This window comes from Perna viridis, chromosome 11, assembly GCF_037379345.1.
Source record: "Perna viridis isolate PV_CMFRI_1.1 ecotype Kerala chromosome 11, ASM3737934v1, whole genome shotgun sequence".
In the NCBI taxonomy this organism is placed as follows: Eukaryota; Metazoa; Mollusca; class Bivalvia; order Mytilida; family Mytilidae; genus Perna; species Perna viridis.
Window position 1 is genome coordinate 4,744,597 of NC_142455.1, and position 12,746 is coordinate 4,757,342.

Consider the following 12,746-nt stretch of genomic DNA (forward strand, 5'->3'; position numbering starts at 1 on the left):
AATTGAATAATTGAAATATAATTGAATTTCTTTTGTCTAACAGATTTTGAAATTAAACAATTTACATGGAGAATTTGAAACAATACATAGTAAATATTATAATAGGTAACCCTATGAGAGTTTAAAGGTACAGACAATATTTTTTATAAGTCAGTTAAAATAATTAATTTTAGCAAAAAAAGATTTACGATACGAGGAAACTTCAGCACGAAACCCTGATGGGTTATCAAATAAAATTATTAAAATCATAATAAAAAAATAAACAGGTTCGTATTATCCTCTTTACTGGCAGGGACTTTATATTACACTCCCTGGTACTGGTACGCTTGTCAGGAGTAACGTTCCGTAAAAAAGGGGTGAAATCAATATTTTCATTGAAGATCTGGATTGGAACAGTTTAAATCTTAGAATATGAATTTAATTTACTCCATGTAAAAAGTTTTTACTATTCCTATTAATCTTTGAACAGAAGTGGTGTTGTATCACTGTGGAAAGTCTTCATACATGTAATAATTCAATATTTATGTCATTGTTTATTATTTTCTTCTAGAAGTGGTTTAAATTGATACAACTGTAAGTATATATTCACAGGCAAATCAAAACTTTCAATATTTCATGCTCATTTGTAGAAATCATGTAACAAATGCAGGAGCCCCACGCATTTCAAACACTAGATCTATGAATTGAGAACCAATGACGTGACACTGTCACATGACCACATGGCTTATAATTTGTATGGCTCGGGTCATTATCGATTTTGAATCAACTGATCTGCAATTAAGCAAGTTAAATGACTATAAGGGGTGTTTTGATTATACATATTAGGTGTAATAAAATCAAATAAACAAAAAAATTAATAAAATAATTTTCTGTGTCATGTCTCCTTTAAAAACCCAGAAGTAATAATAAGAATTTGATAACATTTTACGGGCGTGTTTGTGGGGTAATCAGGCAAAAACAAATTATGCTATGAAATGACTGAACATGAGCAGGAACAACATTAAGACAGTTTTGACTGTAATAGTAATTATAGGATGATATACACCTACATTCCTCCCCAGTGACATCTTATCCGATATTATATCTTGTGTGATTAATGATACTGTTACATTCTTGCAGTGGTAGTGCACAGATTCTAATACAGGAAAACATGAAATCATTTATACTGTGTTGCAGTATTTCACTTCATACAGATGTTAAATCAAGTTTTTTAGAAATGTATTGAAAAATCAAACTACAAATGCATATTTTAGCTGGCAAGTATTCAGCAGTTTGTCTCATGAGTATTTCCTTCTAAATGTACATTTTTATGATATTTTGATGTTTCTGTTATTCAAAATCACATTGAAAGTAAAGCCTTTTACACCTTAAACATCACATAGGCTAGTTAAATGTTTTCTCTAATTGTGCATTGTATGCTCACAGCATGATAAGAGAAACAAACTCTTGTCAGGTGTGCAAAACATAAAAGTTCAACTTCCAAGACCATAAAAAAATCTAATATGCCCCCCCCCCCCAAAAAAAAAAAAAAATAAATAAATAATTGAAGTTTTTGACCCAGTTAGTGTCAAACTTAAAAGTTCTTAATTTGAATTGACTGGATGTTGAACCCAGGTCTCCTGTACTTGAGATCAGGATGCCGCACATGACCCCTGAGATGAACATGCCACCAAATGACCCCCTGAGATGAGCATGCCACCACCAGACCCTATGAGGCTGTTACCATGTCCCTCACTTACTGTCTGATAGTACTTCATAAGCTTCTGATATTTCCTTGAATTTCTTTTCAGCTTCTTCTTTTTTGTCTGGGTTTTTGTCAGGATGCCATTTCAGAGCTAGTTTTCTGTACCTATAACAAAGATGTACATCAAATTATGTAAGATAAAGAAATAATACAAATCAGATTTTTTTAAACTCGCTGACATAGACTTTAATGTTCTTAATGAAATTCAAGGGACACTTTTATTTGGAACATCATAAAACAATCATATTTTTAGATATTTTGAGTGACCCTTTTACTGAAGATAAAAGTCTGGTTGAAATTTGTCAAGAATTTCAACCAATCTCCCAATTAAGGAGGTAGACCTAGGGTAAGATAATTCATGAAATCAGTGATATGTTTGTATCATATTCAACTTCACCAAAGCCTTTCAAGCTTTCGTTTCAAGCAGAATAAAATGAATCCAAGTTAATTAGATGCTTACATAAGATTGATGTAAAATGCTGAATACAAACGTTCCAATGATTTTTAAGAGTTGTGTCCCTTACCCTAGGTCTACCTCCTTAAGCAAGAGTAGAAGAGATTATCTTAAAAACAACATGGTCAGCAACAAAACAAGGACACGTTTTTATATGACAATGGATAGGACAATGGATGGTCGAGTGGTCAGTAACTATTTACCAACTTATTTGCAGTAACATCTTATTCTAAACAAGATGACATGCACCTACTTCAAGCTTGCCAACATTTGCTCATAAAAATAAACCGACAGCCAACAGTTACATAACAGATTTATTTACTAATCATGATTTTGTCTATATTTGTCAAATGACTTAACACTAAACATCATGAATCAAAGCTTTAAAGTGACACTGATGAATGTATCTAGGTCTATCTTGTGTTTACATTTAAGGTTTGGGGCCATGTGGTAATTTCCTAGATTATATGATTGACCTCAGACAGGACCTCACATTAAGTACAATGATAATACTGTACTTTAAGTGGTATACATGTACATATATTTAAAGTAATTGTTGATCAAAAAGGTACATGCAGATGAAACCTTTGACATTTCAGGCCCCTCCCCAACCTTCATCATTATTTTTAAACTCAATGTACTTTGACAAGGACCTGCTAATCCTTAACATATTATAATTTTCCTAATCTTTAGTTGTATTTATGAATTTTAATGTAACAAAATGCTCACAACCTATTGACAAAAAAGGAACAAAATATGCACTTTTAATGGATGATTTGGCAGTAAATTATCATTTGATACCTTTAATTTGACCTTTAAAAATTATCTCCCAAAGGGTCTGTAGATTTATTTTTGAAACACTGTGTATGTGTTATTTGGAGGAAAAATAAAAAAAAAATCTGCTTTTAGAAATGTTAAATAAAATTCAATGAAGAAATGTACAGCTGAGGTTTATCACCTGTCATTTGATTATTAAAACTGAAGATGAAATTTAAGTTGGAATTAAAACAAAACTTCTTACATAGCAGTACAAATGTACATGTATTTAAAGTCTTTATATATAATACAAGTTTATTGCCAGAAAATATAAAATTTATTTGATGAGCTTCACAAGGGTTCCCCAAGCTAATTTGACTGTTTCGAGGCAAGTACAAATAAATATATTCATATTTTCAGCAATGTTCATGTATTGTTTTTATTCTGCAACCACATTTTTGAAATAAAACATGTGAAATTTGTCCAAAAAATTTTTTTCAGCAATCTTTCGAGTGCTGTGGTCATCAACAGCACCTTTAAACTTTCTACAAGTTTCCCGTTTTTGACGTTGCTCAAATGTTAACTGAAAAGGAAACCAGAAACGATATTATGCAGTGGAGGAAAAAAACTTTGCATTATTTGACATCCTTTATTTGCATGACAGAAAGCTTAGTGGCAGGAAAAATACATGTACCAGGATACACATTACCATTGGTATGACTAACATGTAAGTAATGTAAATCTCTGCTTCCCTTATATTTACTACAAAGAGTGAGGAAGGGTTCAAAAGTTCAGACAATGTAAACAATTCACTAATTATCTTAAATACTTCATTAGCCATAACATCCTGCAGATGTATATTACAGTAAACAGTTACTACTGACCAGCCATCAAATTGTCTATTAGTAAGCATCTATACATAAAAAAACAGCTCTCCCCAAAGGCCCTACCACTACAATGACTGACCAAAAAATAGAGGAATAAACAGGTCTCCCCATAGGCCCTACCATAACAATGACCAACTAAAAGTAGAGGAATAAACAGCTCTCCCCAAAGGTCCTTCCACTACAATGACTGACCAAAAGTAGAGAAATAAACAGCTCTCCCTAAAGGTCCTACCACTACAATGACTGACTAAAAGTAGAGAAATAAACAGCTCTCCCTAAAGGTCCTACCACTAAAATGACTGACCAAAAGTAGAGAAATAAACAGCTCTCCCTAAAGGTCCTACCACTACAATGACTGACTAAAAGTAGAGGAATAAACAGCTCTCCCCAAAGGCCCTACCATAACAATGACTGACCAAAAATAGAGGAATAAACAGGTCTCCCCATAGGCCCTACCATAACAATGACCAACCAAAAGTAGAGGACTAAACAGCTCTCCCTAAAGGTCCTACCACTACAATGACTGACTAAAAGTAGAGGAATAAACAGCTCTCCCCAAAGGCCCTACCATAACAATGAACAACCAAAATTAGAGGAATAAACAGCTATCCCCAAAGGTCCTACCACTACAATGAACAACAAAAAATAGTGGAATAAACAGCTCTCCCCAAAGGCCCTACCACTACAATGACTGACCATAAGTAGAGGAATAAAGATTGACAGTGACTTTAACAGCAGGAATCTATACTGAATATTACGTCAAAATCTCCATCACATGCCGTGTCAACCCAAGACTCCTATATCACCCCAAGGGCCACCAGCCCACAGGGTGATATAGGTCGAGGGTTGATAAGACATGTGATACAGATTTTGACATGTCATATTCATTATATCATATATAAGTATATATATAAGACAAGTAAAGTCTGCCAAGGGGTGCAATAAAGGGTATGGAATATAGGTCTAGAGGTGTTATATAAGGTATGGGATATACATGTAGGTCTAGAGGTGTAATATAGGGTAAACAAGAACAGTATATGGATTAAACAAACACTTAAAATGTATTATAAACAAATCAGCTATCTAAATATATGATATAAACTGATATCACAATAAACAGTAGCTATTGATCAGATTGTCCAAGTCAAGTACCACCATGTATTCAGATTTGAACAAATGACAATATTTTTTATATGAAAATTACCAATAATTACAGGCGCGGATCCAAGGACTGGCATGCCGGGCGTACGCCCCGCTAAATCGGTTAGAAAAACAAATTTCACCACAAGTTTCACCCCATAATATTTATGTGCATAACCGCCCAATTTTCAAGGCAAAGACCTCTCACATACTAGTAAACATTATCTCATATATAGGCATAAATAATAAAAAAAATCATATTTGATTTTGTCAGGCACATTGCTTTTCATGGCATTCAATTCAATTAATGCCCCCCCCCCCCCACCCCCCCAACTCAAATACTTGATCCACCCCCGAATTAGAGTTTTGCTAATAACAAGGCGAGTCCTTTTGTTAAAATTATTGCCTTTTGAATATTGGAATTTGCCATTCTGCAGAAATGTCTTCCTTTTGATTCTCATCATCAAGGCTTCAATCATGTTTTTCACATTATTTTTGTTACACCACAATTCATTCAATGATTTCTATGGTTTCCTGAATTCTGTAAAAGGCTAACCATTGATTTTCTGACAATATTTTGAGACTATGGTATAATGTATAATATGGTCTAAGGAAAAAATTATCTTGAGATACAGAGAACTTGAAACATTTCAGAGAATACTTGTACAGTGAAACCTGTCTTTAAAAAAAACAGAAAAAAAATCCCAAAACCTGTCTAAACAAAGCATTTTAAAAGTCTTATCATCTATGAGTGTATTCTTAACCTTGGTAAACTGATATCTGTTCAAACAAAGCAGTTTAAGGAGGTAGACCTAGGGTAAGGGACACAACACTTACAAATTATAGGAATGTTTGTATTTACCATTTTATATCAATTTCATGTACACTCCTTGAGACGTTACCCAAACGCACAATAGACAAACGCTCATATTGTGCGTTTAAACGGACAATAGACAAATGACGAAAAATAATAATATTGACATATAATAAAGACAGAAAAAATAGAAATTAAAATTAATGAAATTATATAAATTAATTATAGCAAAAAAATATAAAAAAAACAGTTGAATCAAGGAAATAATCAAAGTACAAAAATAAACGAATCCTTCTATCGGGCGTTTAAACGAATGTTCCCAGTGTGCGATTAAACGAACCCTTCTATTGTGTGTTTAAACGAATGCTCCTAGCGTGCGTTTAAATGAACGCCTCTATCGTGCGTTTAAATGAACGAAAATGATGTGTAAACATACGTCACGAAAAACGACGCTAAAATGGGAAACGTGAACGTCTCTAGGAGTGTAAGTATCAAAGTAATTTGGATTGATTTCATTTCTGTTTCAAATGAAAGCTTGATATGCTTTGGTGAAATTTAATATGATACAAACATACCACTAATTTCAAGAGTTATGTCCCTTACCCTAGGTCTACATCCTTAACCACTTTTAAAGTTCAAGAGGGGTACGGTTCAGACACTGGTTTCACTGAAAATGCTATCAGCCATATTTTACTTACGCTTTTTTAACATCTGTATCACTTGCTTGGCGAGTAATTCCTAAAACTTTATAATAATCCACCATTTTGTCTGTACACTATTTACAAGGGGAATGGAAAGCGGTCAAAGCCTGAAAGAAAAGGAGAAATTGAAAATAAACTAAAATTTTAATAAGATTTAAACCAATTATAAGACCCGCTTGTGTGCATATATTATTTAACCAACTTTTAATACACAATACTTGAGGTTAATCTATTGGTCAGCAGTACAATACACAATACTTGAGGTTAATCCATTGGTCAGCAATACAATACAATCAAGTTTGAAGTTGACCACTTATATAGAAAATCAATACAAATTAGCCAAAAAAGGACAAAACCTAGAATTCCAGAGTTTTCATTCTGTATGTCATAATAGGCATATATATACTAACCAAAGATACAACATTTAAACTTATACAGTCCAAGCCATTTTAAAGTTACCTTTCAAGGGAGACCAAAATTATGGTCACATAAGACAGGTGGTCTGTATATAAAGGTTAATTTTTACATATAAATGTATCAATACATATGCAAATTGCAATATAACACAATCAAAATTTTCAGCCTATTCAGTCATTTTGATTAAAATTTTGAACACTTAATGATTCTTAATGTTTAAGCTGCTACTAATTCTTAGTTTTCAACAAATTTAAAAAATCTGTGTCATCAAGTTTATGACTAAATATGAGGACTGAATAATTCTCATTTTCCCTGTCAAAGAGTAAAATTGCAAAAACTACTACAATGTACTTTCATTTTCCTTTTTTTTTATAACATATACCCTAAAACCCACAACAAAAGGGTATCAGACAGAATTGTAATACCAGCACCTGAAAAAAAGAAACAACTTTCAATAATCCTACCACACTTGTATAACAACAGATATCAAATCCTTTTGACATTCAAGTTTAGCTATAAACTAGCTAAGCTTAACAGTGAACCATATTATGCACATTTAAAACGCTTCCTTATTTATTTCAAGGATGTAAAATCGATAACCCAGTTAAAACTTTTCACAGTCACACAAAAATCAATTCTAGGTAACTCTAGATTGTTCTGTCTAATCTGTGTTTGGAATTTTAAAATCTATATTTATAACCTGTTAATTCTATTTATACATCTTAGCAAACTGAAATTTCTAACTGCAAAAATTCCTTTCATGGAAAAATGGGTCAAAGACAGACATGGCCAGGTTGTTGTAAAGTCAGTAAACAGAAAGTTACTAAGAACTGCAACGGATTTGAAATTGCACCCTACAATATTGGACCCCATTATGAAGTCCCATACTAAACATCTAGTGGCTGTCATTTATAGTTGCTGAGAAAAATGTTACGAAAATATTTTCCCCACCCGCCCTCATGACCAACATTCACCATTGAACCAGTGCAAGGTACACGGCCAAATAATGTGTCAAAAGCTTGGATAATATTATTTTTGCTTCTTTTACAATTTACAGGTCAACTCTCATTATTTCATATCATCTCTCAATAGTAAGCTTACATTACATGTACATGTACATGTACATCTAAACTTAAATGTCAAATCAGGAATATGAAAGGACTACTGGACTAGTATACTATTTTATCCAGTACTATTCACTTGAAAGGATGGACAAATTGTTCTAGTAGTCAGATAGGCATGCTTTGAGGTTAACCCATAATTTGTACTTTGTAAGTGGTAAAAACTTCATTAAACCACAACCAGTTGATAAATGTCAGTACATACTGAAATACTAATACAAGTACATGTATACCTGAATAAGGAGCAATGCATCTCTTCTGATAATTGACACTATATTGATACATGACAAAAAAAATCACGATAAAAAACCAAACACCATGTGTGATTTGAAATCATTGAGCAGTTTAGGTGGAGTTGTGGAATATGTGGAAAGACACACTGACGGACAGACAGACAAACAGACAAATGGGCAGTCAGACAGGGTGATTTATATAATACCCCAATAATTTGTTTGCTGTTATAAAAACTGACAAAAACAGCAAGGATTCTGCTACACAGGCAGATATTTTTCACATGAAATTTACTTAACATGAATTGCATGTAGACAACTAACGTGAATTTTACATGAAGGCTTGATTCACACAAATTTCATGTGAACTCTGACACAAACTTTATTTGCTCAGTTCATGTGGAAACCATGTGAAATTTGTGTGAAAATCATGTGAAATAATTTTGCCTGTGTAGAGTCAAATAATACATGTTTACATTGCATGTCATGTGTAACAGGTGAATGAAATCCGTGATACAGCAAGCATTATATGCAGAAACAGATTCAACCCTAAATCAACATTAACTCTTTATATGTACAAAATAGCAAAACTGTCAGGTCGATGTTCATTTACAGGAGAAGTACTTCAGTCTAGAAATTGCTTTTCAAGATCCAAACCCAATGTTCAGAAATGTCTCCAGAGTTAACAATAATTCAACAAAAGATGGACCAGTAAAATATCAATTCCTTTGGTCCATTATTTGGTGTAAGTTTTTGAAAGAATCAGGTAAAATGGAAAAAAAACATTATACATATATAAAAAAAACACTGTTTTAACAATATAATTCCAGTCAAGGATACTTTCTCTATTTGAAAAGACTATTGTTTGATCATTGTATCACTGGATTTTTTCAGAAGATTTTCAATGGAATGTTAGAAAAATGAGGTTTATGAAGATTTATAAGCCCTTAAAATGTTCAATTTCTGTGCATTTCAATAAAATTATAACTCAATTTACCAAACTGATATGGAAAATCTTGTCTTTTTTCCCTTGATTCTGATGGTAAAACTTTCAAATTGGTGGGTTTTTTAATATGAGGTTTCACCCACTGCCTGATTCTTAGAGACTTTTAAAAGAATGAAAACTTCATTGGACAGTATAGTTCTGCATATAGACTGCAATAGTATACGTGTTGCAGAAGCACTTACAGTTAAAATCTTAATGAACATTTTCATTATACAGAAGTTTTATATTACAAAGACATTTTGGGCAGAACAAACTTAACTTTACATTCTTCAGACAACCTTCATTTGAATACAGGAGGTTTTTGATTACAAAAAGAATTCAATATTACATAATTGTGATGTATTGTTTCAACACTGGTGCCAATCACTTATCATCCAATAAATTTTATTACAATTTTATATACAGTGAAACCTGTCGAAACCAAATCCCTTCTGAACTGCCTACATTGTTCACTTTAGACAGGTGACCTTGTGTTTGGTTTACCAAGGTTCAAAATACATTCAAACTGATACCAAGGGACTTCAAAAAGTGTCCGATGTACATAGAATTTTCAGTTTCTTCAAGGTTTAACATAGAAAATTTCACTGTACATGTACTCTGAACGTATGAATTTTCATGGTGTACTAATTTTCGAGGCAGACAAATAAGCAAATTGCAAAGCTCGTTATATTATCTGACAGATAGAATAATGTTTTAGAATCAGTCCTAAAATCAAACACATTTGAAGTTGGCAACCACAGTTAACAATCCTCCCCCACACAACAAAAGCGTATCACTGACGAACATCTCATCGTCATAAACCAGCAGTAAACATCAGTGTTTCTATTTTTACATGATGAATTATTACATACCTAAGTTTTTGTTTTTGTTTATAATGAAAAAGGTAACTGATGACATTGAACTTATCTTGTTTACTTTCATGAAAATCCCAAAGATTTTTGAACTTTTGGGTACAAGAATATCTCTATAAACCCTCTGACATGATGTGCAGTACAGGTGTACCATGTTTTAAGTTCCATTATTCATAAAAATCAGACAGGAGGTGATTCATACATGTCAAAAACCCACCAAATACACTCTTATTTCTAATTCAAAAACAGGTACATGTACAGACCATATAACCAGTCTTAGTTTGTTGCTCGACTTTCTGAAATAAGTTATAAGTGTTTTCCTTCTTCTTTTAGTTTGATTCGGTTGATGTTCGTGGGAAATAAATGGTTCTCTAATAAAATACAGCTCTAAATATAGAAAGGACTGTTAGCGATGCACCTGTTAGAAATCAGTCCAACTTATAAGCAGAACAAGGCTAGGTTCCAGAAATTGTGGACTGAATTAAGGGGGGTTCGACTTAAAGGAGAATCAACTTATTTGACTTAAGCTTAGGAAAATAAAGCTCTTTGATCTGCTCATAATTTAGTTGATTTGTTAGGGCACTTTGAACATATATTCCACTTTCTAACATTATAATGAGTTCAACATTCAGTTGGAAAAAAATAATTTCTGTGATAAAATTTGCTGTTATCATCCAAATCATAGGATCTCCCTGGTTTCTACATGGACAATCTCTTAAAACATCTAAAAACTAAAGACCACTAACATGTAGTACATTTAAAAGATCAGTAACATGTACTACCTTCAAGGTTTTCTTTACACCAGTCTTCCAAAAGTCATCACTTATTTTGAGAAGACAAAGTACTGGTTAAGGAGGTAGACCTATGGAAAGGGACATAACTCTTGAAATCAGTGATATGTTTGTATCATATTCAATTTTACCAAAGCCTATCATTGAGCTTTCAATTGACACAGAATAAAATAAGTCCAAGATACATTGATGCTAACATGAGGTTGATGTAAAATAGTAAATACAAACATTCCAATGATTTGCAAGAGTTGTGTCCCTTACCCTAGGTCTACCTCCTTAAGAATTGTTTCAGTTCCACCTGAATTTGTTTGAAGCAATTTTCAGTGTTGATTTCAAAGAAATCCTTCCCCAGGAATGAAGTCGGCCATAGAGAAAGATCTATTCATTAAATGGTTTAAGCATCCATTAAAATCATCAAAGATGAGATGATTCACAACTCCAGTATTCATCATAGTTATAATGTAGTATTACTGCAAAACACAAGATCAACTTTTGCATGCCAAGTATAAGTCTACATAACATGGCTTTAAAGATTTGTTTTGTTCAGTGGGTTACTTTCCAATGATGGAACCTGACTGAAGTGTACATTATTTACATGTTAGTAATATTGACCAGTTGCTGAGTAATTGTATTTCTACATCACATAAATCCACTAAGCACCAATTACAGAAAATGAAAAGTAGTATGAATCACATGTCCATCTTACACCATCATTTTATAATAAATCATACTTCTATGATTAACCATATTACATTAGGCTTCAAATCTAAACCTTTAAAGCTTATGCCAAAAATCAATTAAAAAATGTTCAATACATTAATCAGATAAGAATGCAACTGTTACTCATCCAAAGGAGATTAAAAGGAAAACTCTTACTACCAGATTATACAAATTACTTCACACACTAAGAACATATAATATATCAAATAAAACTTATGCCGAGCAAATTGGTTTTTGGAAGGATGAGTTAGAAAGCAATGAAGTCGACTTAGCCTTAAACTTTATTCAATTTGGAGAAAATATATGTCAATTATATTTCAAGAAAGATAGATTGTGGTAGGACGTCCTACGGCAGAATTTTTTTTATGGATTTAGGGATGTGAACAAATGACCAATTGAACAGATCTGACTTTGTACTGGTCTTACTCCCTCAGCCAGATCTTAAATGTGCTAGCACACAGAAGCAACAGCTCACAGGTGGAATGTCACCACTCTGACTCCTAAGCCAGAGTCAACCTTTCTCATGGAGTACTATGTGCTTGGTGGATAAACATTAATTACCAATTTTAAAGTCTTTGGTAAGACTCAGCTGTGGATCCAAACCACCAGCTCCTGCACTCAAGACAAGCAGGCTATCCTTAACCACCCTTAAGAACACTACAGTTATATGTGTTCATTATTATTTCCAGAAAATTTACTTGTAAATTTTTAGCAAGCAAACAAAAAAGCTTCCAAGAAACATCAATTACATCAAAATTACCCTCAAACAATATGCATTTACTTGTACAAAGAAATGTAAATGAGGTAAAAAAAAACCAATGGTTTTAATTAGTATATTGTTACTAATTATCTCCCCCTCAGAGTCATGATGTTCTAACTCCTACATCTAATTACCTGTAAAGGTGTGTACTATTTATAGATTATTAATTATGTTCTTGAAAAAGTAACAGGAGTTGCACTCCTAATGTACTGAGAAAAACAAGAAATAACTTTTGTTTCTATTAAAGTAACATGTGTGGTAAAAAAATAACTACTGATGATGTAATCCAAAAAAAAAAAAAACATGGCACATGCAGCAACACTATTTAAGCAACAGCATAAATAATTAAAGCAA

At 32.7% G+C, this 12,746-nt stretch overlaps 1 protein-coding gene across 16 annotated transcripts in view; it reads right to left on the reverse strand.

Moving 5' to 3' along the window:
• LOC148602414 (dnaJ homolog subfamily B member 6-like) overlaps positions 1 to 12,746 on the reverse strand; it is a 40,240-nt gene that overhangs the window by 14,859 nt on the left and 12,635 nt on the right. For 13 of the 16 annotated variants that reach the window (XM_088552926.1, XM_088552917.1, XM_088552925.1 and 10 more), the window contains exons 2-3: positions 6,494 to 6,603; positions 1,740 to 1,849 (exon numbers count right to left, since the gene is read on the reverse strand). In XM_088552926.1, coding sequence (XP_088409052.1) covers positions 1,740 to 1,849; positions 6,494 to 6,558 — 175 coding nt within the window. In that variant the 5' untranslated portion in view covers positions 6,559 to 6,603. Of the gene's footprint in view, positions 1 to 1,739; positions 1,850 to 6,493; positions 6,604 to 7,344; positions 7,516 to 12,746 lie in introns of those variants that run through there. The other 3 variants (XM_088552927.1, XM_088552918.1, XM_088552919.1) reach the window with 2 other exon arrangements.